This window comes from Camelus dromedarius, chromosome 14 (genome assembly GCF_036321535.1).
Source record: "Camelus dromedarius isolate mCamDro1 chromosome 14, mCamDro1.pat, whole genome shotgun sequence".
Classification (NCBI taxonomy): Eukaryota; Metazoa; Chordata; class Mammalia; order Artiodactyla; family Camelidae; genus Camelus; species Camelus dromedarius.
This window is the reverse complement of record NC_087449.1, coordinates 35098152-35126039: the sequence shown is the minus strand read 5'-3', so window position 1 is coordinate 35126039 and position 27888 is coordinate 35098152. Positions and strand designations below refer to the sequence as shown.

Sequence of the window (27888 nt, the reverse complement as noted above, 5' to 3'; positions counted from 1 at the left end):
GTAGATGATTCCTTCTGAAGATCAGGCTTCTCTCTCCTCTACTTGCAGAGATGGAGGTGGGAATGGCAAACACACAAAATAATAGCAAGAAAAAACGTGACCCTTGTAATTCTCATAGGACCATTACTTGGTGGCAGAATATTGAAACTGCAGGCATAGGTTAGGTTTTTTTATTTTAATTGTTATTGTTTTAAATGTCAGCAGATGTCAACAGCATTACTCTGATTAGTTTCTGATTACAGACTAACAGAGAATACTACTTAAATTTTTTAGATCTACACTTTTCTCTATAAGGTAAAATTTATAGTAAAAACACTGTGGACTGAGGTTGGACATATATAAGTTTGAAACCTAAATCTGCCTCTTAATAGCTCTGTGATCTTGAGCAAATCACATAAATTCTCTAACCTTTGTTTTCGTATTAGGAATCTCAGAGTTATGTGATTAAATGAGATTTACAGGCAAAGCACCTCATGCAATGTTTGACACATATTGGATGCTCAATAATGCTAATTCCTGTTCCTTTTATAAAAGTACTTACTGAGTGAGAGGCCTTCTCTCCCACAGTCAACATGTCATAATATTCCTCTATTTACAACGTTTTTTAAAAATGGGAGAGGTTGGAATAGATTCAGAGGAGACCTCAGAGGGGTCTGGGTAGAATGAGCTGGGTGCCAACATCCCCTTTCTGCCTTCTTCCACCATCATTGTTCTTATGTGAAATACCCTCCATTCTTCAGAACAAATCCTATCATTCTTTAAGCCTAGCTTCAGCACCAGCTTCTCTCATAAAACCTCCCCCCATCACTCCAGATGGTATCCTCACCACTGACTGTCCTTCAGTATTTCATGTTGATACTATCCTCTTTACATTCTTCTTTATACTCTTAAGATTCATGCGTGAAAAGGAAAGCTCAATTCCCAGCCAGATTGTAAGCTCCTTGGTGAGTACTATGGCTTGTATTTCTTTTTCTTCTTCATGTTAAGAATTTAGCACTGAAATTTGCCCACAGGACTAAGTAAATGTTTATCTCCCGCAAACATTCTTCATTAGAACTGGAACAGACCATTTAGCCTTTCTTAGTTATTATTGTCTTTATTTTCTAATTGTGTTGAGAGTCTTTGAATTGTATTGTCTTCAACAAGATTGAATTATCTTATAGCTAGGTACTAGTTCATACAGTTTTCCCTATTCTCCATGTTAATAATAATAGCTACCATTTAGAGTGCTGTCTCCACCAAGCCTTTATCTACTTAATTCTGGCAACAAACCTTAAGGAAAGTATTATTGTGCCCATTTTACAGATGAGGAAACTGAAGCATATCATTTCCCCCTGAGGAGGTGTTCAGCAAACCCTAGCTGAATCGAATGAAACAGGCGATGTGATAGGATTGAGGGTGAGGAGCACGACTATCCATCTTCATTCATTCCTATAACTGGAATGCTGCTTGGTGCCAGGCTCTGTCCTATAAGGGGCAGAGGACAAAGAAGTTTATTCAATCAATGTTTGCTGAGCAGATATTCTATATAAGGAGTTTTGCCAGTTTTGGAAGAGGACGTCGGGGATGGGGCTGGGGACTCAATCCTACCTTCCAAGATTTTGTGCTTTCTAGCTTTAGTCCTTTGTATCTCTTTCACTCCAAATTTACAGCCAGGTGATAATGATAGGTTAAATGATACTCATTTTGAAGACATGCCTAGTTAGAAGCATATCACAAAGAAGTCGCTTGGTCACTTTTGGTTGAGAAAAAAACTGAACACGCCTTCCATCTTCCCTCTCCTTTTTCTTCTAGTCTGTGCCCATCTTCCTCATTCATTCAACATATACTTACTGAGCATCTTATTCTATAGGGTGATGGAGGGGAAATCTTACTGTTAGATGAGGAAAACGCCCTTCTAGAAGAATCCTTAGATAACAACAATTGTCACTTCTGTGATGTTGGGTGAGACTGCGTGTCGAGTGCCTAGTACAGTGTTTGGTGTACAGTAGACTCCTAGTTAAAGAGCAGTTTTAATTCATACTTTATAAGTCCTACTATTTCTTTATTTCTTCTTCTCTTCTCTCTCCTCCCCTTTCCTTTCCCTCTTCCTTCTCTTCTTCCTCCTCCTTCCACAAATAACCTTCCTTGACCTTTACAATACATCTATTTCTTTATTACAGAATTATAAATGAGTCCAGAATTAAAAAAAAAACCTACATGGAATTATTTTGAATACTACATTCATCTAGCTAAACACTGTGTCCTTTAATGATATGAATAGCTACTTCATATTTCATCTCTTCAGTGGCCTTTGATTTGTAAAGATTTATATTTATACTAGGGTTTTTGTTTGTTTCTTTGTTTTTTCTTTTCTTTTATTATTTTTAGTAAAGCTCATCTGAACTGAAATGAAAAGGCCTGAAATCCCTGAATGCAGGGAATCTTCAGAAATCTCTGTGTGTTTACATGTTGACCCTGCTGAGTTGTCTTAAACTATGATAAAGAATATATCAGTGAAAAGTCCAGACAGGAACTCCACCTAAATTAGATTTCTTGGATAAATGCGTGTTTACCTTTTTTTAGAATTTTGTGAGTAAGGCATTTTTCCTGTCCTTTAAATTTTCTTTCCCAGAAAGACACCCTAGTGCTTTAAGAGTGTGGTCAAAGGCACATTTGAAAAATCATGCATTGATTCTGGAAAGAAGCCTCTACTTTCAGCTGCTATTTATTCTAACCTAGGCTTAGGATATGGAAAGAAAACAGGATGATCAAGTGGATCTACCCTTAAGCTAGTTTACCTGCATAGGTGAACTCTTGGCCATTTAAGTGGTCTAGACATCCAGTTGTCATATTTCCTCACACAGTAGCATTCTGCCAACCTTTTCCCACAATCCATAGTAGACAGAACTACTCAGGAAAGAGAAAGGCATCACACAGTCAGGTCATACATCTCTAACAGAACATCAACAGTGAATTCCCGATGCTACTGATAGGCTCCGTGTCAGTCTGGTACATTTTCTTTCTTCTGTAGTGTGTTTGCATTTTCTTATAAAATTTGATTTAATGTTTCTACAGGGGAAAAAAAGACAAAACCAAAACCACAATTCATCAAAGGAAAATTAGGCTTTTAAATTTTGTAAAATGCCCTTAAATATAGTATCCCATTGTCTGGGCATACTGATTGTATATTCCCTAAAAGAAGAAATGCCAGCAGCTAAGGCTTATTTTTCAAGAGAAGAGAGAGAAGATAAAAAGAAATTGAACCACCGGGAAATGTCAGGTCATAGTCACTGATGACGCTATTTAAATGGTGTGCCATAATCATATTAGGGCAGAGCACATGGAATTCCTGATTTCTGCATGACAGTGAAGAAGGGCCAGCAATTATCTCTGCGTGTGTGTGTGGATATGTGAGTGTCCGTTCACTCCACCTTCCCACCCCATTTTGCTAATTCAATTGAGGAGCAAAAAGAGGTAATCCAGACACCCGGGACAGGAGGAAGAGGTCTGCAGCTGTGCTCGGAGGGACTGGTGTGAAGAGAGAGGCTCAGTCCGACTTGGAGTTTTGTGCTATTGCACGTGAATGCTCTGGAACTGCTCTAATCGACTGAAAATGAGCCGGCTACGGTCATATGGAACAGGTCTGTTTAGCCACATCGCTGGGTAGCATGGCAGATGGTTGACCGTCAATGGGTGGTATTGATTGGCTGGACTTGCCTTAGGGTAACAAGACTATGGGTCCTTAAAAACCCACTTTATCTTATTTTCCTTTGTGCAGCTACGTACTGTTGTGTTTCTCTCTTCTCACTCCCCTAGCCCCCAAGATCTTCTTTCTTCCCTTTCTAAATCAAAAGCCTTCCTTGGTAATCAAAATAGAGAGGTTACCTTGAGATAAACACTCTTTAAATTATCACCAAGGCAAGAAAACTCGAGAATATTTTATTTACTAGGCTGATTACATTTTAATGTTTGAAGAAAGTGACATTTTAAAATTAATGTTTAAGACATATGGTGAGTGTACAAATTAGCTTATTTCATACAACCAGAATTTGAAGAGAGCAACTCCTCCTTCTCACTCCCCAGTTAAAAATTGTCACTTGAAACTTAATATATGCGAGGAGGTTAAATGGTATTAAGTGATGCAGCTTTGACTTAAAGATGAAGGAGACAGTCACTGTTGTATGTAGGGGTAATTGTTGCCTGGATGGACTGGAAAAATACTAGTATTGACATCCGTGTTTGCAAGAGGATATGGAAGTTCCAGGGCTTTAATTTTGTCCAGCCAAGATACCCAGGTAGCTGTGTATGTTAGTTTCTCTTTTAGATACGAGGGAACGTAGAATGGTGCCTGCATACTCTGTAAGTAATAAAATCCTCCTTTAAAACAGGCCATGTAATGATATAAGTGATGAGATTTGTTTTTGTCCAGGTGGTTCTTTACCCTTTTTACATCACCCCTCCATCACTTGGGGGCTTTTAACCTGAGACATTCTATTTATTCCTGGCAGAAGAGCAGATTAATTGGAATAGAATTGTACAAAGGAGATGCCAAGTTAACTATGCAGACAAAATAGTATACGGCAGAAATGTTCCACTTCCAGGTAGATCTTAGGGAAAAAGAACAGCACTGGTAAGAGATGTGTGATTAGTTTGCTCTTGTGGTTGTTTATAACTATTTGTATAATTGTGTTTTAAAAAGAGATGCTTAAGATTTTTTTGTTTTTTGTTTTTCAGTGTCTTCACTTTTAAGCTTTTATTTCCTATCATGAAAGACAACATCAAATATCACTCTGAAGAAAAGTTACACCCTTAACTCTCCTCCATCTTGTGTGTGCTTCGTTCCTATGTATACTTTTGAATTGGGTATTTATCACATGTGTCAATATTACTCTCCTTTGGCTAAAGGAAAATATCTCCGTGGAGTTTTTGGTTTTCTCCCTTGCTCTGTGTTGATTGGATTTTCCTTTTTCATCCTTTGCTGAATGAAACAAAGCTTGTTTGTGTTTCATTCTTCACAGTTCTTATTAGGATTGGTGATGGTGTTTTGTTTCCCCACTAGAAGTCAGGAGAAGGCATTTATTTATTTATTTTGACAAGATACAGAGAGAAATACAAGACAGTTGCCTGTTAGGATGCTGCCGTTTCTCATGTCACATCCTACACCCAAAAGCTATTCCAAGGGGAAAAAAAATCTTTTAAGATGGTTCATTTGAATCTGTGCACTCTACCCACCTGGTGGTTATACAGTGAACTGTTACTTTAAAGAGTAGTTTAAACACCAGCCATGTTTGGGGCAGGCTGCTCTTGCAAAGAGAGCAGTACATATAACAGGAGTCTACTGTGTGTGAGATAAGGGGAAAATTCAGCTCACTGACTAGAGGTTTTAATGTGCGAACTCTAGGGAAATAATATATTGACTGTTCCGTGGCACGCAAGAAAATTGAAGAACCCTTTGCAGACGGAGTGCTTTGCAAAGGATTCTATCTGTTTCTCTTAAAACAAAATCTGTGGCAAGATGTTTGAAATCAGCAGGACGCTTAATGCTGCTTTGTTAAATAATGAGGTAATATTTTGTCACTTTTTTCTGGGCAGCATCTGTTTTTTTCTCCCCCTCTTCATTTTTTTTCCTGTGTTTATGAAGGATTCTTCTTCTTCCTTCCTTTCTTTCTTTCTTTCCTTTTTTTCCCCCCTTCTCATTGAAGTCAAGGAAATACAATTCACGCTTCCATTTCTGTTCCTTCCTTTCTGTGCTTTTGGAGAATTTGGTTGTCTTTTTTTTATTTGCAGTTTCAGCCGGCTGCTGTTTCCTAGCCCATTGTGCCACGTAAGGCTTCTCCGCTGCGCGAAGTAGGTAGTTATTAACGCTGAATTGGCTTCTGGTACAGTCCATCTGGACTCTGTGTGGGAAAGCTGGCTGCCGGCGACTGATGCTGAGATATCTGCAACCTTTGGGATGTGTGCATGGTGGCGAGGGGCTGACTGATATGAGATTACTTCTTTTAAGGGAAATTGTTATTAATGAGTCAAGAAACTGCTCATTTATGGTAAGAGGGATACGGTGGCGCTGGCAGCCCCATAGCTCTGGGATATCATTTTTAGGTTGCCTTAGCTGCTTGAGTGAGACAAGTTTCTTTCTGTGGTGGTGGAGGATTGTAACGGAAAAAAAAAAAAATCATGCATGACTGGGAGACTCGCCTGCCTGATTCTTGAGATTATATATTGAGAATCTGTTGCTTTACAAATGTCACACCACTGATGTAGTGGTCAGCCCCTCACTCTGAAAGATGAATGGTACTATTGGAAATACAATAATAAGGTTGACTTTTCCCAACAATAGGATTCTGCCTTTGTCTTTAGAGAAAAGGCCCCTGAGGACATTTGTGCATTTGTTTGAGGATTCCGTTGAAAGACTTTAGAGTGGAGGTTTTTGGAGAAGTGATCCATATACAAAGTGCATGGATTTTTTTTTTTTTTTTTTGCCTAGCAAAACCGGCTAATTATTTGTACTGTAATGTACAGTTACTATTTTGGAAAAGTGACCAGAATATCTTTTGATATACCTAATTTTAATGTATGGCCCACTAAGTGTGCTGAGGCTAGTATGGATGGGAGAAAAGCGTTTTAAGCAATTGGACTTTTCTAATCTCCAAAGAAATACGAAGTAAATATTTTGTTCTGAGTGAGCTGCTTTTATTTGTGTGTTTGTCAGCACTGTGTTCATGTTGACTTTTCCCAGTATTTTGATATTAGTGTGATTGCACTCAGACTTTCTGTCGTTGATTTGGGGCTCTTAGACCTGCCCTGTGTTTATGTGTTGAGCTCTTTAGAACACTTAACCTGTAAATTTGTCCTTATTACACAGTTCAACAGATACCGTAGTACTACTGTGACTTGTAGGACTGTTTATACATGTGTTCAAGAAATTATTTTTTAAATTTGCTTTTTTCAGTATTATTTCAGCTGAAGGGATTATAGTTTTAACATTTCTACTTTTCTATTTCACGCATTTTCATTTCTAATAGCTAAATTTATTTGTATTCAAGTCTAATAGTTCACATTGTGTCTCCAACGCATATTGTTTTGCGGTATGTCTGTATTTTTTAAAGTGTGTGTGTATATATATATGTATGTGTATATGTATATTTGTATGTTTGTGTTCGTGAAATAGTAGCTTCGAGAAAGTAGCTTTAATTTCTTTTAATGTAAAGTTTATTTTCTTTTCTAATAATTTTTCACAGACATATTTATTCTTGGACTTTGAAGCCCAGAGCATAGCATGATTTTTGGCCTGTATTTCTACTCTGCCCAATTCCATCTCGCTGTCAACTCCAAGCAAAGATTAAAAATTACTTTAAATTATGTTTTTAGTAACAATTTGTTACCTCTGTGTATTTATTAAGGAACAAATTGACTAAATTATGAATTAAACAATTAGTTATAAATTAGCCTTTTGGGTAAAAGTAAGGCATAAATTCCTCAGGTAAGCCACTTTAAATCCCAAACTAGAACAACAAAAAAAACTATACTACTGGAGGCTTGGCAACGTAGAGGTTACAAAATGTATAAAATAGGCAGACAAACTGTATACATTACCACACACTTGCTAAATGTCTCTTTGCAAGTCATTTAAGAGGCCAAAGAAAGAAGACATCTCTTGAAGGAGAGAAGCAAAATCATGTGTTCAGTTAAGCAGGATGAGCACTCTGCACCGGCTAGGAAATGAGGCTGTTGTCAAAGCATATTTTATCTTTCTCTGTAGCAGTAGGAAAGCAAAGAGAGAATGTGTTTTAGTGGATTTTTAAAAATTCAGATCATGCCCCTATCCAAGTTGAGAAATAAATTCATTTAAATAAATCATTCATCATTCTCTGATTTGAAAAGCTCAGACAGAAGGCAGAAAGGTAGAGGCTGACAGCTGCCCCCCTTCTTCCCCAGCCCTAGCTTTTTTCTTTTTTGTTTATTAGGGAATAGTTTTCTGAAGCAAACTTGTAAGAACCTAGTTCACGGAGCAAGCCTAATCTCAAACTTGCTTTCTTTTGAAACGCTGGCCATGTTAGCTGCAGAAGGAACATTGCTTGCTAAAAATCAGCAATATTGGGAAAAAATAAAGTTAAAATGTAGATATGTTAGCACATTAAAGTGCTTTTGTTGTATCTTTAAGCCTAGAGGCAGATCATTAAATATGCATTTCGCTAGAAAGCAACTGTCGAGAAAGATAAGGTGCTTGAAAATATTCTATACTGGAGAAGCCCTCCGTCAGAGGGGTGGGGTGGTGCAGCCCTCAGGACAGGGGAAAGGGAGGACACTCCCACTGTTAAGGTCTGCCAGACGCTTGTGACCTGCAGTTGTTACAGTACTTTTGAGCTGGGAGGAGGGAAAAGGTAAAAATACAAGTATGGCTGTTGTTGCTTCAGCCTGGCCTTAATTACCAGACACAAGAAGCAGTTCAGAAATCTGGTCTCTGTTGTTGTAGAGGTCACCAAATCATTAACATCGTCAATCTGGCAGTAGCTAATTTAAATAGCACCTGATGTTGCAACGCCTCCCTTCGTTTCCCTAGCCAATCAGATCCTGGCTTCTGCTGACAGATGGTCCCATAAATGGATGTAAAAAGGGGAAGCTTCGAGCCAATTTCAGCAAGGCTCTGTTCAGTTGTTCTTATCTACATCCTAGAATCGGGGGTTTCAGCTCACTGCTCCTTTTCTTTCTTTTTTTTTCTTTCTCTCCCCCCATCCCCCCAAAATAATTGATTTGCTTTACAATCATCCACACTGTGTTTTGTGGATCTTTTAAAATATATAACAATAGTAGTCATTTAAAAATATATTCTGAAACCTTTGCAAATTTTAAGAGAAGAGTCGAAGCTCTGCGAGACCCAATATTTGCCAATAAGAATGGTTATGGTAGGTATGACTAGATTTATAATCTGTTGTTTGTGTTGCTGGAGGGAAGAAAAGCATCTACACCTTGACCAGTCTTATGCTTGCACAAGAGTTTAGTTCTCTGCTGCTGTTTGGTTCCTACATTTACTACCTCTTTTGTGTAGAGAGTACGGGTAGGTCCTTTTATTGAAAAGCAGTGGGGAAACAGATTGTCATTTTTAACAGGTCATTGTCAATTTTCCCTTCAACATAAAGGTGGGGAGGGGGAGGGGGGCTGAAATAATTGCCGGTTTGTTGAAAGAGGTTTATATTTCATGAGACCATAATGGCAAAAGAAGGGTTTTCTTTTTGTAAGGGAGAGGGGGTTTGTCTGTGTGCCTGGGTTTTGTGGGGCTGGAGGTGGATGCAGCGGGCTTAGGAATCTCCATTTCCGTGCTGGAAATTTAAACCTTGAGAGGCAGCTTCTGAATACTGAACGTTGAGATGGGCAGTTGTGTTTCGGGGGAATGCGCAGTCAAAACGGCAAAGAGAGTGATTTATTTGGGCTTCAGTAAATGCTGCATCTTGTATTTCAAAGAGTTTCCTGTCATGACCTCATAAAAAAGAGGAGGCGGCTTGTATGTGTAGCGGTGCCTGGCGTGTTGAGTTGTTGCTTCCTTCTCTGGGCAGCAGCTCTGTAAGAAGGAATGTCAGCTTTTACATAACGTTCCTTTCCGCTTTTGACACACTGTGTGAGGGTCCATCTTCTTCTGATCACAGATGGAGTGGAATGGCTTGAAGATGGTAAGTGAAAAGAGGAAGGCAGCTTGGAGAGTCCATCCGTGTGTGTGTGTGTGTGTGTGTGCACAGAAGGATGGTGGACTGTGCATCATAAATCACTGTGCAGATCGTTTGGGTGTGCATGTGTGTGTTTATTAGTATTTCTCTTTTCTGAAAACCAGAATCCATCTCCAAGTGTAATGGCACTGCATGCACACAAGGCACACACACTGCCTCTTCCATCGAACACACATTTTAGCCAAGCAAGGTTGGTATCTTTTTTGACAATCACAGTGTCACCATCGCTGTTGGCTGGCGTGTCCACCGCCTCTGTGAGCTTTCAGCGGAATCAACGACTGTTAAAGTTAAAGGCACGTTTCTTTTTCAGTCTCCTGCTCTGAGTGATGGGGAAGGCTGGGAATGAGGGGTGGAGGAGGTGAGGTTCAGTACCAGCAGATGCAGTTGGGAAACAGGACTTTTGGATGTGGAAGGGGAAGTGGAAAACCTTTCTGCCAAAGTAGTAAATCTATTTTTAGCATCATCTTTTTCTGAAAAAAAAGAAGCAGGGAAACTCCTTGAGTGCCGCTCCTATCGCCTGATGTTGACCCTGAAGATATGGCACAAAATGGCACGATCAGATGCCACGAGTGCCCACTTTGACTTTGAATTTCACGAGCAATAGCTTTCACAGGGTTTCAAAGCTGGGTATGGGGGAGGCTGTAAATTCATATCCATCTCACTTATTTTTTGCTAGAAAAGCCTGGGGAGGACTTTTCGCTCTGCATAGATGTTATAACAAAGCTGTGGTCTTTTTCCCATTCTTAGCGGATTGCCTTTGTCTGGCTGCTTGTTTTGATGGGTGTAAAACAAATAAGATTAGACCGAGCAGCCCAACTGAAAGCGATAGCTGGGAGGAAAACCCAATGAAAGGTTGCCGGGGAAACGAACAGAGGAAAAGCCGAGTAGGGAGCAGGTGGCTATCATGAGAACACACTGCAAACAGTGTAAAAAAGAGTCGGGGGGGAGACAGGACCTCGATTATCTTTGCTGTTCTTTGTGGCCGGCCCAACTTTAATTATTCTTTATAAATAGGTGTTAATTACATTTCTAACTCTGGTTTACAGTGATTTTTAGAAATCTATTTTTAAGCATCTGTTCTGTCTCTCCCCCCCCCCCCCCCTTTTTTTTTTTTTTTTTTTGGTTTAAAAAACAGAGAGAGGAGAGGGGGAAGGGAGGGTAGGGAATCTTGCTTTTTTTTTTCTCTCCCTCTCTCTCTTTCCCCCTTTTCCCTGCTGTGAAATTGTACGTGTGAAAAATCGCAAGGAATCCTGTGAGGCCATTTGAAAAAAATGTAAATTATATTGAATGAAGTTGACGGAAGCATAATAGTGAACTCCCACAGCTGATAGATTCTGCAAATGATTTCTTAGAAATTGCCAGCAAATATCCATAGAAGAAATACAGGTAGAGTAGATTCATCCTAAGCAATGATTTTGTGCTAGGTGATATTGGTGTTTTTTACTAAATCAGAGGTTGGTACTACAGTTCCGGGGAGTTCATTGTATCTCTCATTTTATATCCCGAGTAGCAATTACTTTTTAAAATAATAAATGAAAAGCTGTATTCTAGCCTTTTGCTTCGCCTCCATCTCCATGTCTCCAGCCACAGGATCCATCAGGCTGCACCCTTGCAACTACTGCCTTCCATTTGGCATTTGGTCCCGGTCCTGGTCTTGGCATAAACTGAGTAGAAAGCTGATTTTTTTTTCCCAGCTTCTCTGAACGTCTGGGGCCCATGCGTGCACTGGGTGACAGGCATCTCTTGCTTTTCCTCTAAGTGTGCTTTACTAGTAGTCTCTTTCTCATGATGGTGGGTACCAGGAGGACTGAGAGGTAGAGTACTCAGGTGAATAGAAGGTAGCATAAAAACAACTGAAATGATGATCTGTTACAGTTTCTTCCTGAGAGACAAATTAGGTACATGATCAAGTAGCTAATTTTAAGCCCCAAAATGAGAGATTAGAAGACACGGAAATGTGTTAAAAGGTTAGGAAATATAATCGGCTTTATGGGAAGTACTCTTAATTTTTACTCTCTCCATTGCCAATCTCCGCTCTCCTGCCCCCATTCTTTCTTCCTTGCAGATGCTTCTTTTTGTTTTGTCTTCTTATTGGGGGATTTTTAAAAATTTGTTTTGACTCGATGTAAAAATAAATAAACTTATTTTTTCATACACTTAAACTCTTACACTTAGGTCTCATATCTTGAGTTCATAAACATGACACTATTAAAAATAGAACAGTTTTCTGATTCTCTTGAATTTTTTTTTTTTTCTGAGAATTTTCTGGCATTTTTTTAGTTAGGGAAAAAATAATTTCTACAGGAACTGTCACCTTGGCTGGGGTTGTAAAAAAGACACGTGGTTCTACTGCTGACCTTTCTCACTTCTTTGTCTTAAAAATATTAATGCCTACTACCTGCATGTGGAGGTGTGTCTTTATGGAAGCACAAGGCTGAGTGTGCATTTATTAAGAACTGAAAATCGGATGGGAACTATTTCTGCAAAAAGCAGTTGGCGACAGCACAGTGTTAATGATCAGAATGTCCACATATCTCATTGCAATAGAATGGTTAAGTCATTTAGTATTTAAATTTTTGAAAGGGTAAAATAAACATAGGTGGGGGAATAATCGAAAAATTGCTTTGAGAATCATTGATTTACAAGACAGTTTTAATATCTCATTAAAAAAAAAAAACCTAACAAGCAACTCAACCATTCATTTGTGATCTGGGTCCCATTCATTCCTAACTGCCATTCATTCAAGTCATCCTCCTGGCCAGATACAGATGAGCTTGCTTCTGTTTCATAGTTTTCCAAAGCCTTAAAACTTTTTTCTCTCCTGATAGCCCTTCCTCGACCCTTTGAATATTCTAGGATTTTGTTATGAGAGGAAGGCCAGATTGCTGTGAGGTAATAACAATAGAATATTTTTTGAAAGAAAAAGAAAGAAAATAAGCTACACATTTTAGTACTAAAACTCAGTCTTGAAACACGGTTTGGGATATGTTAGACTTCAGATATTTTAAACTTAGCATTTCTTTCGGGGATAATCTATTTGAAATTTCAAATCTGTAAATCACTGCATGAATTGTGCTTTGTGTGTATGTGTGTGTGTGTGTGTGTGTTCAGTTATCTCTAAAAGAATTTGTGGGTGAATCCAGGTGTTTTACTCAAGTAAGAGTTACTATGAACAATGAAAGGGCTTCCTCAGGGCAAGTTTTTTTTTTTTTTTTTTTTTGGTTTAATTTCTTCCCTTTGCTCTTATTTCCTTATTGGGGGTGGATTCTCTTCCTATATGTAGACCAAAAACTATTCCTTCTATGAAGAGATATGTTGATATCCCACGTCAATTAGCCCTTGGCATCTTAATGCCTTAATTTTTAAAAAGCCGAAACAAATTATCTGTGTGTACTATGAGTAAGGAATGGCGGTCTTAATAGAGGTCATTGTACATGGACAGGAGTACTTTGGCCTTAACAAATTTCTTCATCTGTTCCAATGATCTGTGGCCACCAGGCACTTAATTTATATGCCTGGACACTTAATATGTACATTTATTGGTGAGCTGGCCAGCGGATGTAGCCACATGAGTATGTGCTGGCAAATGCTGCAATGCAGTGTTTCTTCCAATGTCATTGGGAATTTGGGGGGTATGAAGGGAGGTAAACAGTCTCAAGCTTTTATCATACCATTTTGCAGTCGAAGGGCCATGTTGTACAGAACTGACCGATTCCCCTTTTGAAAGTGAAGTCAACCTTTTATTGCCCACTGTCCATCTTCCCATCCATTTGATAGATATGTGGAAAGTATGTGTATGTGAGAGAAGGAGACTGTGTGTGTGTGTGTGTGTGTGTGTGTGTGTGTGTGTGTGTGTGTGTGTTATCAGGGTAAGCATGTGTGTTTCTGGAATCCTGCACCTGTCTTAGGCTTTCCTTATTTGGTATTACCAAATGTGTATATACACTTGCAAGTATATGTGCATCTAAAAATGGAAAGAAAACCAAACTGGGCTGGCTTCCATAAGAAGTGGCTTCTCTTCCTTACAAATTCCAAGAGTTCTCTTATTAGAAAAATACAAAAATTCATCAAAAAAGATATATAAGACCCCACAGACTTCCATTAGTAACCAAACATCTTTCTTTACTTTCCACTTGAGAAACCGTAAATGGGCAAATTCATAACAATATTTGCGAACTAGAAGCTGCCCTTTCAATCAAGGAGTTAGATTTAAATTAAAATAAATGTTTATGTGGAAGGAAAGTTGTGGTTTCTTTGGGAGCATATGAACCTAATCTTTAACCACTGGAAAAAATAAGGAGAAGGTAGGGTGGCTGTGTTAGCATCTTGTGCTTCATTTTGTGAACATGCGTGTGTTTTAGGAACACCCTTGTATTTTTAAAATCTCAGCGTGTTTTAAGAATAGAGGGCTTTTATAGGTCTGCAGCTTTCTAAGGGTGAAAAGAAAGGTGATCTGTGGTTGGATGGGAGTTGTCACAAGCAGTAATTGTCATAAATTAGCCATCGAGAAATGGAAAGAAAAAAAGTCTGGAGGACAAGAGTGGAGAGGGGTACCCACATGTGGATCTGCACCTCGCTGGTATAAGAGATAATGAGTGATAAATTTGAACTGGTGCAGTGCAGGATGCCCAATAATTTCTCAGAACCTTGTCTTTGCAGGTTCATTACTTCTTTGCTTGCCTGTTCACACCTTTAATTATATCCAGTTTGGGATGCTAGCTGGGGGCACCAAAGATGAGCCATTTTGTTTGTTGTTTACTTCATTAAGTATTCAGGCAGTGTGCTCACAATAGCTTTGGAGCATCAGCGACAGGAATCAAGCACTTTGGAAACGGAATTGTTACAAAAGAGCAAAAAATGAGAAAGCAATCAGCCAACTAGCTTGCTTTGGCTGTTCACATCCACTCTGCTTAATGGTAATATTTATGCTGTCCCTGGTACATTCATTAGGAAATAACTTATGCAGTGTCAGTGCTCCAAATAGGCTGGTGGCCTGCAATCATTCTCTGTCTCTCTCTCTTTCCATCTTTCTATCTCTGTCTCTCTCTTTTTCCCCATGCCCTGTTCCCATCCCTGAGATTTTACCTTTTGCCAGTTCATTTTAGCACTGAGCATTTTTACTTTGGGGAAGATCATTATTCAGATCCTTGTTGTATCTAACACCAGAGATATTTTCCCCATCGATATGGATCTCCTCTATAAGGATCAAGAAATGCTGAATGCCATAAAGAAATTCTTAAATAAATTGTGGTTGAGAAAGCAGTGACAATGTTGAAGAAATAAGGTCAGTGTAGTTGTTGTACTTGCATTTTCATTTTTTGTTGTTTGGGAAAGCCTTATTTTTAACCACTAAAGTAAAATATAAAACTAGCATAAGTGATTTTTTTAATGGAAAAAAATTACAAATCACTAGCCTCTCCTGAAAATAATTTTCCTTGAACATTTGGTTTGAAAATAACATTTAAAATCAAATCTAATTTCTTAATGATTTATTTTAAAGTTATAAAACTGTAGTAATTCATAAATATTTTTTCTGTAAGAAGTTTAGTTCCTTTTTCAGGATATGAGGAAGCAGAAAAACAATTCCAGTCAAGATGACCAATTCTGAAAAACACACCACAGGATGAGGGTTTCCTCTGTTTTGCACTTTGTGACGTTGAATCCACCTGTGCTCATTCTGTGAGTCAGTTACCTTCTCTTGGCTACTCTCTTGTAACAACTAGCCCTTGACGTCCTTTTGCCAACAGTGTTCATAGGAGAGGCAGGCTATCATTTGTTGTTGGATAAAGATGTATGTGTTGAAGACTTACTATGTGCATTTCTTTGAAATGTGGAAATCAGAGTCACAGTTTCTTTTCTTCTGACACTAATCAAAAGATATATTAGAGGCTAAATCTCTGTAATTTAGGGATAAAATTGGGTGAGGGGTTTTAAGGTTGGAACATTATACAGTAAGGTTTGTGTCAAATGACAAGAAAAGATCTGTTGAAACATTCAAGTACATAAATGTTTTTCCTTTTGTTATTTGTAAGAGTCTAGACATGACTCCAAAAGATAGAAACAAAAGATCTCCTGGACATTTTTGTCTGTAAGGTTCCATGTATCCAGATGTTCACTCTCAAGAAAAAGTAAAGTTTGGACAGTTTGAAGGAACTTGTCCTTCCGTCAGCTGCCCGTGGAGCTTGGCTAGATAGCTTGTTAATTTTATGAAATAAGAATACCTTGCTTCTGACAGAGATGACTCTTTGAATACTTTTTCCCGTGTTACTCTCCAGAGACAATCTGAGAAGATAGTGACCTTCTTGGCACCCCTGTGCTAATTTTTTTTTAGTTCTATGGAAGTATAGTTGATATAAACCCTGAGCAAACTTGAGGTTTGCCAGTCACACACATCTAGACACTGTGTGCAGTGTGTGTGTGCACGAGTGTGGTATGGATAGACAGCCATGACCCCTGGTGTGCCCTGGGATGTACCAGTAATGGCTTCTCAAGTAGTCTGTGTTTTCCTAAGCTGCCAGTCTAAACTCTTTAGAGTTTTGCTTTCTAATTTGTACATGAAAAATAACAGGCTGAGCCGAACTTTTTTTCTAGTGCCCCCTTTGAAGATACAGCAGTAGTAAATACAGCTTTAATGATAAACTTTAGTTCTAAGTGCTATTTAAGTCTGTAGCGGAAAGCCTGAAAACTTGCAATCTTTACTAATGAAACTTTCATTAGGAAAGTGCTCACTTAAAATGGAGTAAATGACTAAGTCCCTGTAATTTGTGATTTTTACCAGATTTGACTCATCCTTTCTTATGTTACTTTTTGTAATTCAGCCAAACACACATCTAAAATTCTGGATATTGTGCATATCTTCAATATTAATTATTTCTGTTGATGCACTGGGTACAGACAGTCCAATTCCCACAAGTCCAGATTCTTACTGTAACACCAAAACAAAACTGATATTTGTGAATAATATTGGGAAAGTTGTCCCCAAAGGAAGCTTTACATAAATATGCACTTATTATTCAGGATATTAAACGGGAATCCTTAGCTTTTACTTTTTAATTTGGGCTAAAATGTGTAAATTGGTTTTATTTTGGAGTTGCTCTGTTTTAGGTGGCTTTGGGGGAGGATAACTTTCTAGCTTGATTATATTTTAATTGTCTCTGTGGTAGAAAAGGTTCCAGGCCTGAAATCAACCTGGTTATTGTGATTAGAAACCAGAGGGCCAGTGTACAGATGGGGCTAAAAACAGGTTACATCGACTTGTACACGTGTGGAAAAATGAGAGTTGTTTCTAACTAGATACCACTATTCCCATGTCTTTGTTGGCAGGGCCAGCTCCAAGGCCCTGGACCCATGAGTCTGCCTCTGGACTCAGAGGACCTACACAGTGAGCTTGTACAGGCAAGCCTCTGGAAAGACTGTTCTTTGTCTTAAGAAGCCAGGAAGTGCAGAGGATTTCAGAGTCAGGTGAACTTTGGTTAGAATCCTGACTTTTCTGATAAGTAATAGGGCGATCTTGGATGAGGTACCTCAGTTTTCTGAGTCTTAATTTCCTCAGATGGAGATGAAAATGCCTGACTTACACGGTTTCTGTGAGGATTGGATGAGAAACAGTATTTGAAGGCACCAGTTACGCACATGATCTGAAAATTAAAGGTGCTTAGAGGACGTTAGCTCTCTTTCAATCTGTCAGTCATTCTATCTGTGCCAGGTGTCCTGGGGAGAAGTGACATCGTATGCTACCCTCACAGTCTCCATCCTGCCCCCAGAACTCATGGGGCTGGGAGGGTTGTGTTTGACACACAGTCAAGCCCTCAAGTTATTCCCTGGAATTGTATGGCTTTATTCAGTTTTCTGTATTCTACGGTTTTGCAAGGTACATCTGTGATCTTCTTTGGAATTAGAATTAACTTGGGGTTTAGTCATTAGAAAAAAGGGTGAACATAAAATTAATTTTAATTGGTGCTGTTTTATCCATTTCATGAAAGAGTCTGTTAGGAAATTCAGAACTCAACCAAAAAGAAAATAAAAAGAAGTTAATGTCAATTGACATGGTCTCATCTTTACTATCTAAAATAGGAAGGAAGGGAGGGAGGGAGGAAGGAAGGAAGGAAGGAAGGATGGATGGATGGAAGGATGGAAGGAAGGAAGGAAGGAAGGAAGGAAGGAAGGAAGGAAGGAAGGAAGGATGAGTAATTTAAATTTGGCCCAGAAACCAACTTACTTTGGACCTGTTTTTCCCTCTTCACCACATCAGCTTTTTTTTCGCTATCCCTCTTGTTTCCCAATAGGCTGATTTTGAAGGTCTATTTCTCAAGGAGGGGGAAGAGGTTGAGGCAAAAAGTGGCTTAATGAGATTTTTCTAACTTGCCATCAGTTTTCCTTCTCCTGCTCAGTGAAGGATGGCTGTGGCAGTGTAAGCAGCTCTAGAACTGATCATATTGACTGAAGAAGAGTAGGAGATGGGAGCAGAAGGCTGGCCCTGAATTTATTAGCCTCCCAGTTGAAGGGGAAAAAAAGAGAAAGGAGGAAAATCACCCCAAAGGCCTTGAGTTGTTGATCACACACACTTGGGAAGTGGTAGTGGGTGGTGTCAGGACTGGTGTTAGGCCACGCCTAATTTTATACATTTTCCCAAGACTCTGAAGGGGGAGATAAATAGGCACATTAAATAAATTCACAAATTGTTTTAAATTGAAACCTGTTGCTGTCACCAGTGAGGATTAACACAAGTTGGGGATTTGCAGATACTAACTACTATGTATAAAATAGATAAACAACAAGTTCCTACTGTATAGCACAGGGAACTATATTCAATGTCTTATAGTAACCTATAATGAAAAAGAACACAAAAATGAGTATATGTATGTATGTGTATGACTGAACTGTTATGCTGTACATCAGAAATTGACACAACATTGTAAACTGACTATCCTTCAATAAAAAAACAAAGAAAGAATACAGGTAGTCCCTTCAGGGGACTCAAGACGTAAACTGAAAACATAACCTTAGAACACTGTTGTAATGTCATGGATTTTGAATTCCACTTCATATGATCACAGGAAGGATGTGAAGGGAGTAATTTTCTTTCCTTCAATTTAACCCTTAAAATTAGGGGAAGGGATTATAAATTGATCTGATTCCCAAGTGCCATTTTATAGGCCTGATGTTTTTATGAAAAAGACCCTTATTGTAAAACAGACAACTGAAATTTTCTTTTTCCGCATGTATCTGTTTCAAGGCTTCACCAAGGTCCTTCTAAAGATTTTGTGAGCAGCCTTGTATGTGATGTGCAAGCTCTCTGGAAGAATTTGGTTGATTTTTTAGAATGTGTTTATATGGGCAGAAATGTATCTGTGGAAGAAAGGGATTTGAATTTGAGAAAGGTGGAATAGAAGATATTTCTGCATATTTTGGCCTAGAAAATCTCATACCTATTAATGAAAGACCAAAAAGAAATGATTGGGTGAGTGATTCGGGCAGGTGAATGGGGAGGGGAGGGGCAGGTAGATATTCTTAGGATCTCCTTGCCAGATAAATATTTGCATTATTTTTTAAAATGACCCATATTTAAGCCAATATTTGACTCTCAGTTTCTTCTTGCTTTATATCTCTGGTTTAAGGTTATCTGCTGGAAGAAAAACAGATTTCTAGCTTAGAAGAGCTTTAGTAAGAACTCTTAAGCAGGTGAACTTTGGAAACACGGGCACGCAGTTGGGATAATCTTGACAGTACTCCTCCTGAGCTTAGAGGTTGTTCAAGAACAGAGGAGCAAGTTTGCATTTCTTGAGGTTCAGCTGTTCCTAGTACAGTTCTGCTGTAATGGACCTGTGACCATGGAGACCATTTCTCATATTTATTTAATATTATAGAATTTTGACTCTATGGTGTCAGTTCCATCTTTTTAACGTAGTTAGGGCAGGCATGTTAACCCTTTTTTTATAGAAAATAAAGCTCAGCCACCTGCTTTAGTTTACACGTTTAGCAATATTAGAAGTCCCAGATCCAAAGTGTTTGAAATACATCCAGCTTGGCCAAAGTTTACTTCTCTGGGAGTGGGGGAAGGGGAACAATTCCTTTTCTAGATCAAGTTTTTTAATGTGGAATTAGCAAATACAATTGCATGTGTCTAGCATATAAACCACATTCTAGGTGCCTCCTGGAATGTCATAGTATTTAAAACATACTCTAATATAGTGTATTAGGACAATGACAGAGTGTGAAAATTATCTCAGGAGAGGAGGTACAATATAAGGAAGAGGGAGACATTCATTGTTGTTGGAGGAAGGAGACAAGGCTTCGTAGAGGAAATGCTATTTGAGTGAAACCAGGAAAAATGGATAGGCAGAAAAATTAGGAGAAAGGGGACTTCCATGTGGAGGGAAAAATATGAATAAAGGCACAGAGATGGCAACTTGCTTAAGGAATGATCAGTAGTCTGGTGTGAGTGCTGCTAAGATGTGTAATGATAAAGCTAGAAAGACAGGTAAAAGCTATATTTTAGGAAGTTTTAGGGTATTTTGACTTGGTTTTGACTTTATTTGAATTGGTAGCTAGGGCATGTCTTAGATCAGAGGACTGTAGTTTCCTGATTGTTTAGCAGGGTCGAGACCTGTCTTTATTGAGTCACGGTTTCTCAGAAGTTGAAGTCACCATAAGGATGCTCCTAAATTAGATATTGGTTATTTAGAGCAAATCGGCATTAAAGCACTGTCTGGTCATAGTGTGATGTTATAATGGTGATGCTCATTGGTACCGTCGCACTGAATATTGCTGGTAGGGTTACAATGCCAAAAAGCAGTAGGAAGGAAAATTGCAGCTTTATTTCAGATCCTAAAGAAATGTGCCATTAGAGGAATTTGCTGCATTCTCGCACCAAAAGGTACCAGTGCTCGTTTTATGGGATAATCTGTGGCCAGAGAGAGGATGGTGGTGATTTGGGAATAAAATTATTTCCTCCAGAATAGAAAAGTACCCACTTAAGACTTCTAAGTTCATGTACTGTGAGCCCTGGAGGGTGGAGATCATGTCAAATGCTCTCTTATTTTAAGGTTGGGCACATGGTAGGTACAATACATGTTTATTGAATTGAGTTATAATTTTTTTTGAAAGGCCTGAACTGCAGAGTTAGAAAACTTGTGGATTTTGGGTTTGTGTCATCAGTTTGTGAGTTTATTTAGTCTAAGTCACTTAACCTTTCTGAATTTCAATTTCTTAATTTGTAAAATAGAATTAATAAAACTTCATAGCTTGATGAGAGAGGATCAGTTACATTATATCCTTGGTACACTTGAACAGACAGGGTAACAATGTTAGTGAATTACTAGGTTCTAGTTTTGCCTACAATTATTTTACTGGGTCTTGACCAGAATTTTAAAAAATTAAAACAATAAATGAAATAGAAAAGAAAACTTTAATGGCTGGTACTTAGTAAGAGTAAGTATTATTTCATGAAACTTCTGCTTCAGTTACTAAGTTGTGATATGTATGAAGTTCTTGTATTCAATGTATTTCTTACTTTTTTTTTACTCTGTTAGATCATGGTTAGTAACATTTGAGAAACATTGTTCTAGATAATAAAGAGCTCTTAATTATCCAAAGGAAAAAACAGTCAACTTTTTTCAGAACTATGCAATGCAAGTTCTTTAATATCTTCCAAATTATTAAGGAAAGGATGACTTCTGATTATTTTAAATTTAATGTGGAATATTGTATCCTAAATCTTTGGAAATTAATGTCTGCATGGTGTATGTTTGAGCTTTTTATTAATCAAAATATTTATTAGCTAGCAAATCTCATTCTTTGGTTGTGCTGTTTAGCTGAACCTTCAAAGTAATAATGATAATGACAATAATAAGTAATGGAGGTGACCTAGAGGTGACGCTAGAAATAATAAAATTAGCTTTCATTTCTTGAGTTCTTACTGTGAGTCAGGCACTGTGCCTTACACAGAGCATCCGTCTTAATCCTGAGAACAACCTTAAAAGGTAAATGTTAATTTTCCTGTTTTATGGGTGAGCTAACTGAGATTTTTGAAAGGTAAATAAGCTTATATAGCCAATAATTGATTTGGCCAAGATTTGATTTGAAGCAAGTCTGTCTGCTTTCAGAGCAAAATTTTAAAGATCTATTCAGTTCCATGAAGATATATGAAGACACCTACTATGTGTTAGTACTGTACTCCTCAGCAAAGATAGACAGGTCAGTTTGTCCCTGCCCTTGAGGGTTTACTAGCTGCCCTTGAGAATTCTCTGTGCATGAAAGTGGGTACGATTTGATTTAATCACAAGAGGACAGGCACAAAGACTCTTACTAGGTATTTTATTTTGTAAGTACTGGGAAAGGTGCCTGGCATATGGTAGGTATTCAATAAAGATTTATTACATTGAATTGAAATTGGATTAATTCTTACCTGGTGACTGGGGAGAGAGTGAGAGAGGATTGGGGAACCTTTGTGCTAGAGAGTGTCTTTACCTGCAGTGTGGCAGATCCATCTGTCCCAAAGTCATTCGGTGTCTTTTGGAACTCCTAGAACGGCAGCAGGGAAAAGCCAACCCGAGTTCAAGAACTCAAACTAGAAACTTCGAGTTTCATTTAGGTGGAAGGAATCTTTTTCATCTTAGTGTGAAAAGAGAATCCCATGGCAGAGACATTTGGAGAATGAGAAATGGAGGGCAGGCTTCCTTCGAATGAAAACTAATAATTACTGCTGTTGTTGTTGTTGTTTCTACATCACTTACTAACCTTATAACCTCAAGCAAGTCACTTTACCTCTCTGAGCCTCAGTTTCCACATTTCTAAAATGATTTATCCCTCTCAGGGTTCTTGTGAGGATTAAATAGACCCATTTGATAAATACTTACTAAGCACTTACTGTTTGGTGGTCTCTGCGGATCTAGTAATAATGGAGACGTAGCCCCTGCCCTCCAGGAGCCGAGTGTCTGGTGAGAGTGGATTCAGGCTCCCACCGCCAGAAGGACGCAGTGCCCAGCAGTCTGCTTGGGGTGTGCGTATCGTGGTCATGCATGCCTCATCTGCATCATTAAAAGTTCAACTTTATTGAGGGTGAAGGTGCTGTGATATTCATCTTTTTATCCCCTCGTCCCCCTGGGACCCCGCCTTGCCCGGTGGTACAGTGCTACCTTATGTAGTTGTCACTCAGTGAATCCAGCCCAATTCAGCAAATATTTACCAAGCTGTTCAGGGTACTGTGCTGGGGAAGGGAGAGTATCATTTGCTGAGCAGAGCTGAGTTTAAAATGACTTGAGAATACAAAAGGGGAACAGCATCATGAGGTGGTGATAAACTACAGTAGTGCTAAAAATGCTTGTGATCTATTCAGGAAGAAAATAGGGCCCCAAAGAAAATTTGGCCACAAGCCTAAAAAAAAAGTAATGTATTCTTTTTCTCACTGCTGTTTTGTTTGTATTTCATGGGGATCCAGTGCATTGCTATGGGCACACAGTTGAGATGTGATCACGGAGATGACTACTTAATAGATTAGTGGCTTGGGACCAAGCCTAGCCACCTTCCCCAGGCCCAGGAGACCCTCCATGGCCTGGCCCCTGCCCTCGTTTCCAGCCTCCCACCCTGCAGCTCTCTGCCTTCCGTTCATCCTCCACTGTGGAACCGCACCGTGTTGTTCTGTACCTGTGCCCAAACAGATCCCTTGGTCTCGAGCATCCCTCTGTTTTTCTTCACTTGACTTCATGAGACGAATGAGAGATGACTTCTCACCCAGGGAAGATTGCCTGACTGATTCTGGCTTAAGCCCCCTCTGTTAGCACTGCCGACATCCTTCTATCGTTGGTCTTCCACATTGCATAATCAGTTGTTGAATTGTCTTGTTTCACCACCACCTCAGCACTCAAGACTGGGTTTACCTCTGTGCCTGGCTCTGTGCCTGGCTCAGTAATTGTTAACTGAATGATGTAGTTGGATGTCAGTTAGATTGTCCATAAGTGGGTTCTTACTAGGTGCCCTGTTAACCTGTAGCCTACGAGAGGGGTGTTGGACCCAAAGCCCCCTTGTCATGAAGACTCGTTTTGACAGTACTTTTGCTCACCAACCACAATTCTGTAACTTTAAGTTCAAGGTCTTCAGTGTGTCTGTTTACATGAAACTTTTCCTGATCACCATGACTCACCTGTGATTCCTCAGTAATTCTTTCTTCTAGACTCCTTTATGTTACTTGCTTTCAGTACCATGCAGTTAGCAATGATATATCAAAATAATAGCAGCCCTTTATAGTGTATGTGTCAGGCTTTGCAAAAAGAACTTTACTGAGGTTATCTCATTAAACTTCACAACAACTCTAGGAAGCAGATACCTTTATTCCCATTTAGAAGAAAGAGCACCATGCAGCTTACATAACTTACACAAAGTCACATGGCTAGGAAATGTCAGACATCAGAGAGATTTCAAGCCTAGTCTGTTTGACTCCAAAGCCTATGTTCTGTCTCCCATTTTCTATTGCTCGCCTCTTAAAAGGTAGGGACTAATAAGAGGCATTTAGCCTAGTGGTTATCAGTAGGGACTTTCCATCAAGATTGCCAGGTTTCAAATCCTGGCTTTACCAGTTGTGACTGGAAAAATCACTTCCCCTCCCTATGCCTCAATTCCTTCATCTGTAAAGTAGGGTTCTTGTGAGGATTTGATGGACCAATATATATTAAGGACTGAAAACAGTGCTTGGCATATAAATTGCTAATGATCATCATCATTATTATTATCATACAATATTAATTTGTATCCAACTATTCAAATATTTGTTGAGTGCCTGCTGTATGCCAGGCGCTGTTCTAGGTGCTGGAGATCCAGTGGTGACTAAGACAAGTCCCTGCCCTCGTGGAGCTTCCATTTTAGAGGGGGAAGACAGACCACAGAGTAAATAAATGAGTGGCTATTAGTAGGTAATATGTATTGTGTGATACTTTATAATTTCACATAATGGAATGCTACCTTAGAAATACGATGAGATAATGGATTTGAGAGTGGCACATACAGTGAGGCCACAGTTGTTCAGCCAACGTCTTGCTTCTGCTTGGTGAGGTGGAGCAGTTCGTGCCCTGCTCTGAAAGGCTGGGCTTTATATGTCCAGCAGCTAACTCTTGGGGTGATAGGCTTGCCTTACCTGCACCCAGTGCGGGATGGTCATCCCTGGAATGCCAGGAAATTAAATGACTGGGACTCAGGAAAGCCCAACATAGAGAATTCATAAGTAGGCCAGGGGTCTCCAGGCCATGGGGGAGAGGCTCCACTCTATTTCCCTATAGTTGCAGCTGGAAAATGGGATAAACATCCCAAGAAGTTCAGAAGGAAGTTTTGGCCAATCATTCAGCTACAGTCAGGGTCAGCTGGGATGTTCTGTCAAGTAATTTTGTAAGATCTAATAATTCTTTGCAGGAGCCTGGACCTAGAAAGTGCAGTAGTCATTGCACTGTCATGGGATTCTTCATGTTCATGAGACTGTTGTAGTGGTTAAGAGCATGAGCTTTGGAGTCAGAGAAATCGAGGGTTTTGTTTTTTTTTTTTTTTTTTTTTTCCTTCCCATGGGTCTTGTAAAGTCTCTAACCTATCTGAGCCTCAGTTTTATTGTCATTAAAATGGAGCTAATAATACCTACTTCAAAGCCTTGTTCAGAAGATTAATTGTTAGCATATGTATCTTTACATATGCCTGGCTCAGGGCCTGGCTTTGTACTAGGCTTTTAATAAAAGGTATATATATATTTTTAAGTTTAGTCCCCTTAGAGTGTGCATTTTATATATTGGTCATTTATCGCAGGGCTCACAGGGAAAGATTTAGACTGAAATATGTGAGCTACTTCCCATTGCCTAATCTTCAAAAAGAAAAGCAGGTAACCTCAAAACCAAGTATGTATCATCCCAAAAGGATTGTGGAGCCAGAGGAAGATTTGATTTGCTCCGTACTGGTGTGCTAGAGACTGGAACAGCAGTCTGTGTCACAGAGCTGTGCTAGCTTACATCCTTCTGGTCACAGACCCTCAGAGGCCTGAGGCTGTGGGAAAAAAGGCACTTGGTAAAAGAGATTTGGAGTCTAAAATCCTGAGTTCAATTCTTGAGTCTGCTACTTTCCAGTTTTAAGTTAGAGTACTTACTTCTGAATGTGTATTTTCATAGGTCAAAATTATTCGGGCAAAGGCTCCTGTACTAACTGGAATTGTAAATAAATCTTACTTGATGCTCAGCAACTGGAAATAATTAGTTTTAAAATATAGGTATAAACTTCTGTATATTTTTATCTTCTCTCTCCCTTCTGTATTGCGTAAAATTAGATTAAAATTTTAAGATTAACAAAAAGAGAGATACAGTTTATTCTCATCTCAAAGCTCCTTTGTTTTTGTTAGCAATGTGTAGACTTAAAATTACTCCAAGCATACGAACTCTCCATTAAACACTTTTAAGAGTAGAAAAACATTTGTCCGAGCATCTGACAGCACAACTTTTGTGCAGAGCAATGGATGAAGCCCTAAATATGTTCCTCCTCTTGTGGTTAGTGGCATGTTAGTATTGTGATTCTCAGAGAATTTATTTGACCCCCTCAGCCATTAGTTCACATTTGTTATGATCTTGATACCTGACTCATCTAAAATAAACAGAGCAAGAAGAGTGAAGAAGAGGCTTTAGAAAATGATTTTAAATATAGACCCACACGTTCCTGCTTTGGTTTTCTCGGCTCACTGCAGAGCCTGGTGGATTGGGAAAAAGGAAGTCTTTTCCAACGTCCTCATGCTCTCTCCCTCTAAACCCTCCGAGCACCCTGCCTCTGCCGCTGATGACGGAGTCACACGACGGACTTTGATTAAATTCTGTGTACTGCATGTTGGGAGCAGGAAGTCACCCAGAATTCTGGGCCCGCTCTCAACGAGCTTCCAGTCTGTGGCGAGACAGGCAGGTAGACCATGACTAAATGCAGGGTGGTGAGTGTCATGACAGCGCAGAGAGAGGAGGTGCCCAAGGTTGTGTGGGTGGGAGACTGGCTTCAACTGAGCTTTGCAAAATGGTGAGGCTATTTAGATGGTGGCGGGAGAACCATTTTAGTGGGGAGAGCGGGAGCACACATGCAAAGACGGGGAAGGGACAGACATGGAAGGAACATACCACAGAAAGCATTCACAATGTGGCACTTGCCTTCCTGCATTTTGGAGCTTTGTTTACAGACCATCTACTAAACGCCTCCCAAGACCTGAATTCCTAGAAGGCAGGTATCAAATGCCTTGGAACTCAGTTACCTAACAGTAATAAAATATTTATTATTTTGCCACATTCCTATGAACCCTATCAACACTGAGAAAACTGAGACATAGAACTGTTAAGTAACATGCCCAAGGTCACCCAGCTGAACAGGGATTTGAACCTAGGCATTCGGGCTCTAGTGCCTGTGTTCTTAACTACTGTGCTATGCAATCAATATTTAATAAGTGTTTGAATTGATTTGAATTGAATGGATGTAGAAGTAGTTACATGATAATGTATTCACTCGTTTGTCTAAAAAGAGAATAACATGCCAGGCATGCCCAGTTCGGATAGTTATTGCAGCAAAATATCAAGGGCCCCCGTGGTTTTGGCTTTGGCTTATGTGATTGTAGAAACTCTCACAGGTAGAAATGTTCTGTGGGCTCTTAATCTCCAGATTTTAGCTAGATTCAAACCCAAAGTGAAAATGAAATAGTTTAGGCCTGAAACAGAGGAGATCAGAGGTCGAAGGAATATGGAGGTGAAAACGAAACAGAGGCTGTAATGATGGCCTTGCCCAGAAAATGGAAGACCTCTGGCCTTAAAAATACAGTCTTTTGAGATAGTTTGAAAGAAGTTGAGAGAAACAATAATGTAAGCACAGATAGCTTTAAAACATGGAAGTGCCCTAGTTTTAAATTGGTTTTGAAGAGGAGCGAGAGAGAGATGGGAGAGGTTTATGATAAGAGCGGAATGGTGGGGCGCAGAGCAAGGAAAGCAGGCTGAGCTGTGGAGAGCAGGTGCGCGCCCAGAGAGCCATCCATTCACTCATCTGCTCTTCCAGCAAAGCCTGGGGCTGGTCCCTGAGATTACACATGAGCAAACACGGTCCCTGACCTCAAGGAGCTCACAGTCCAGAGACAGAGACAGGCAGATGGAGAGTCTCGATGCTGTGTGGTAAATGTCTGTGATGGACGTGTGCACGAGGCATGGAG

The 27888-nt window shown here is 39.4% G+C and overlaps 1 protein-coding gene across 9 annotated transcripts in view; it reads left to right on the top strand.

The window, feature by feature from the left end:
• ELAVL4 (ELAV like RNA binding protein 4) overlaps positions 1–27888 on the top strand; it is a 140766-nt gene that overhangs the window by 47137 nt on the left and 65741 nt on the right. For 2 of the 9 annotated variants that reach the window (XM_064493600.1, XM_031465100.2), the window contains exon 1: positions 5836–6026. The exons of 1 other annotated variant lie outside the window; for it this stretch is intronic. In XM_064493600.1, coding sequence (XP_064349670.1) covers positions 5910–6026 — 117 coding nt within the window. In that variant the 5' untranslated portion in view covers positions 5836–5909. Of the gene's footprint in view, positions 1–3296; positions 3624–5161; positions 5546–5834; positions 6027–8353; positions 8886–9441; positions 9648–27888 lie in introns of those variants that run through there. 6 more of the 9 variants (XM_064493602.1, XM_064493599.1, XM_064493598.1 and 3 more) reach the window with 6 other exon arrangements.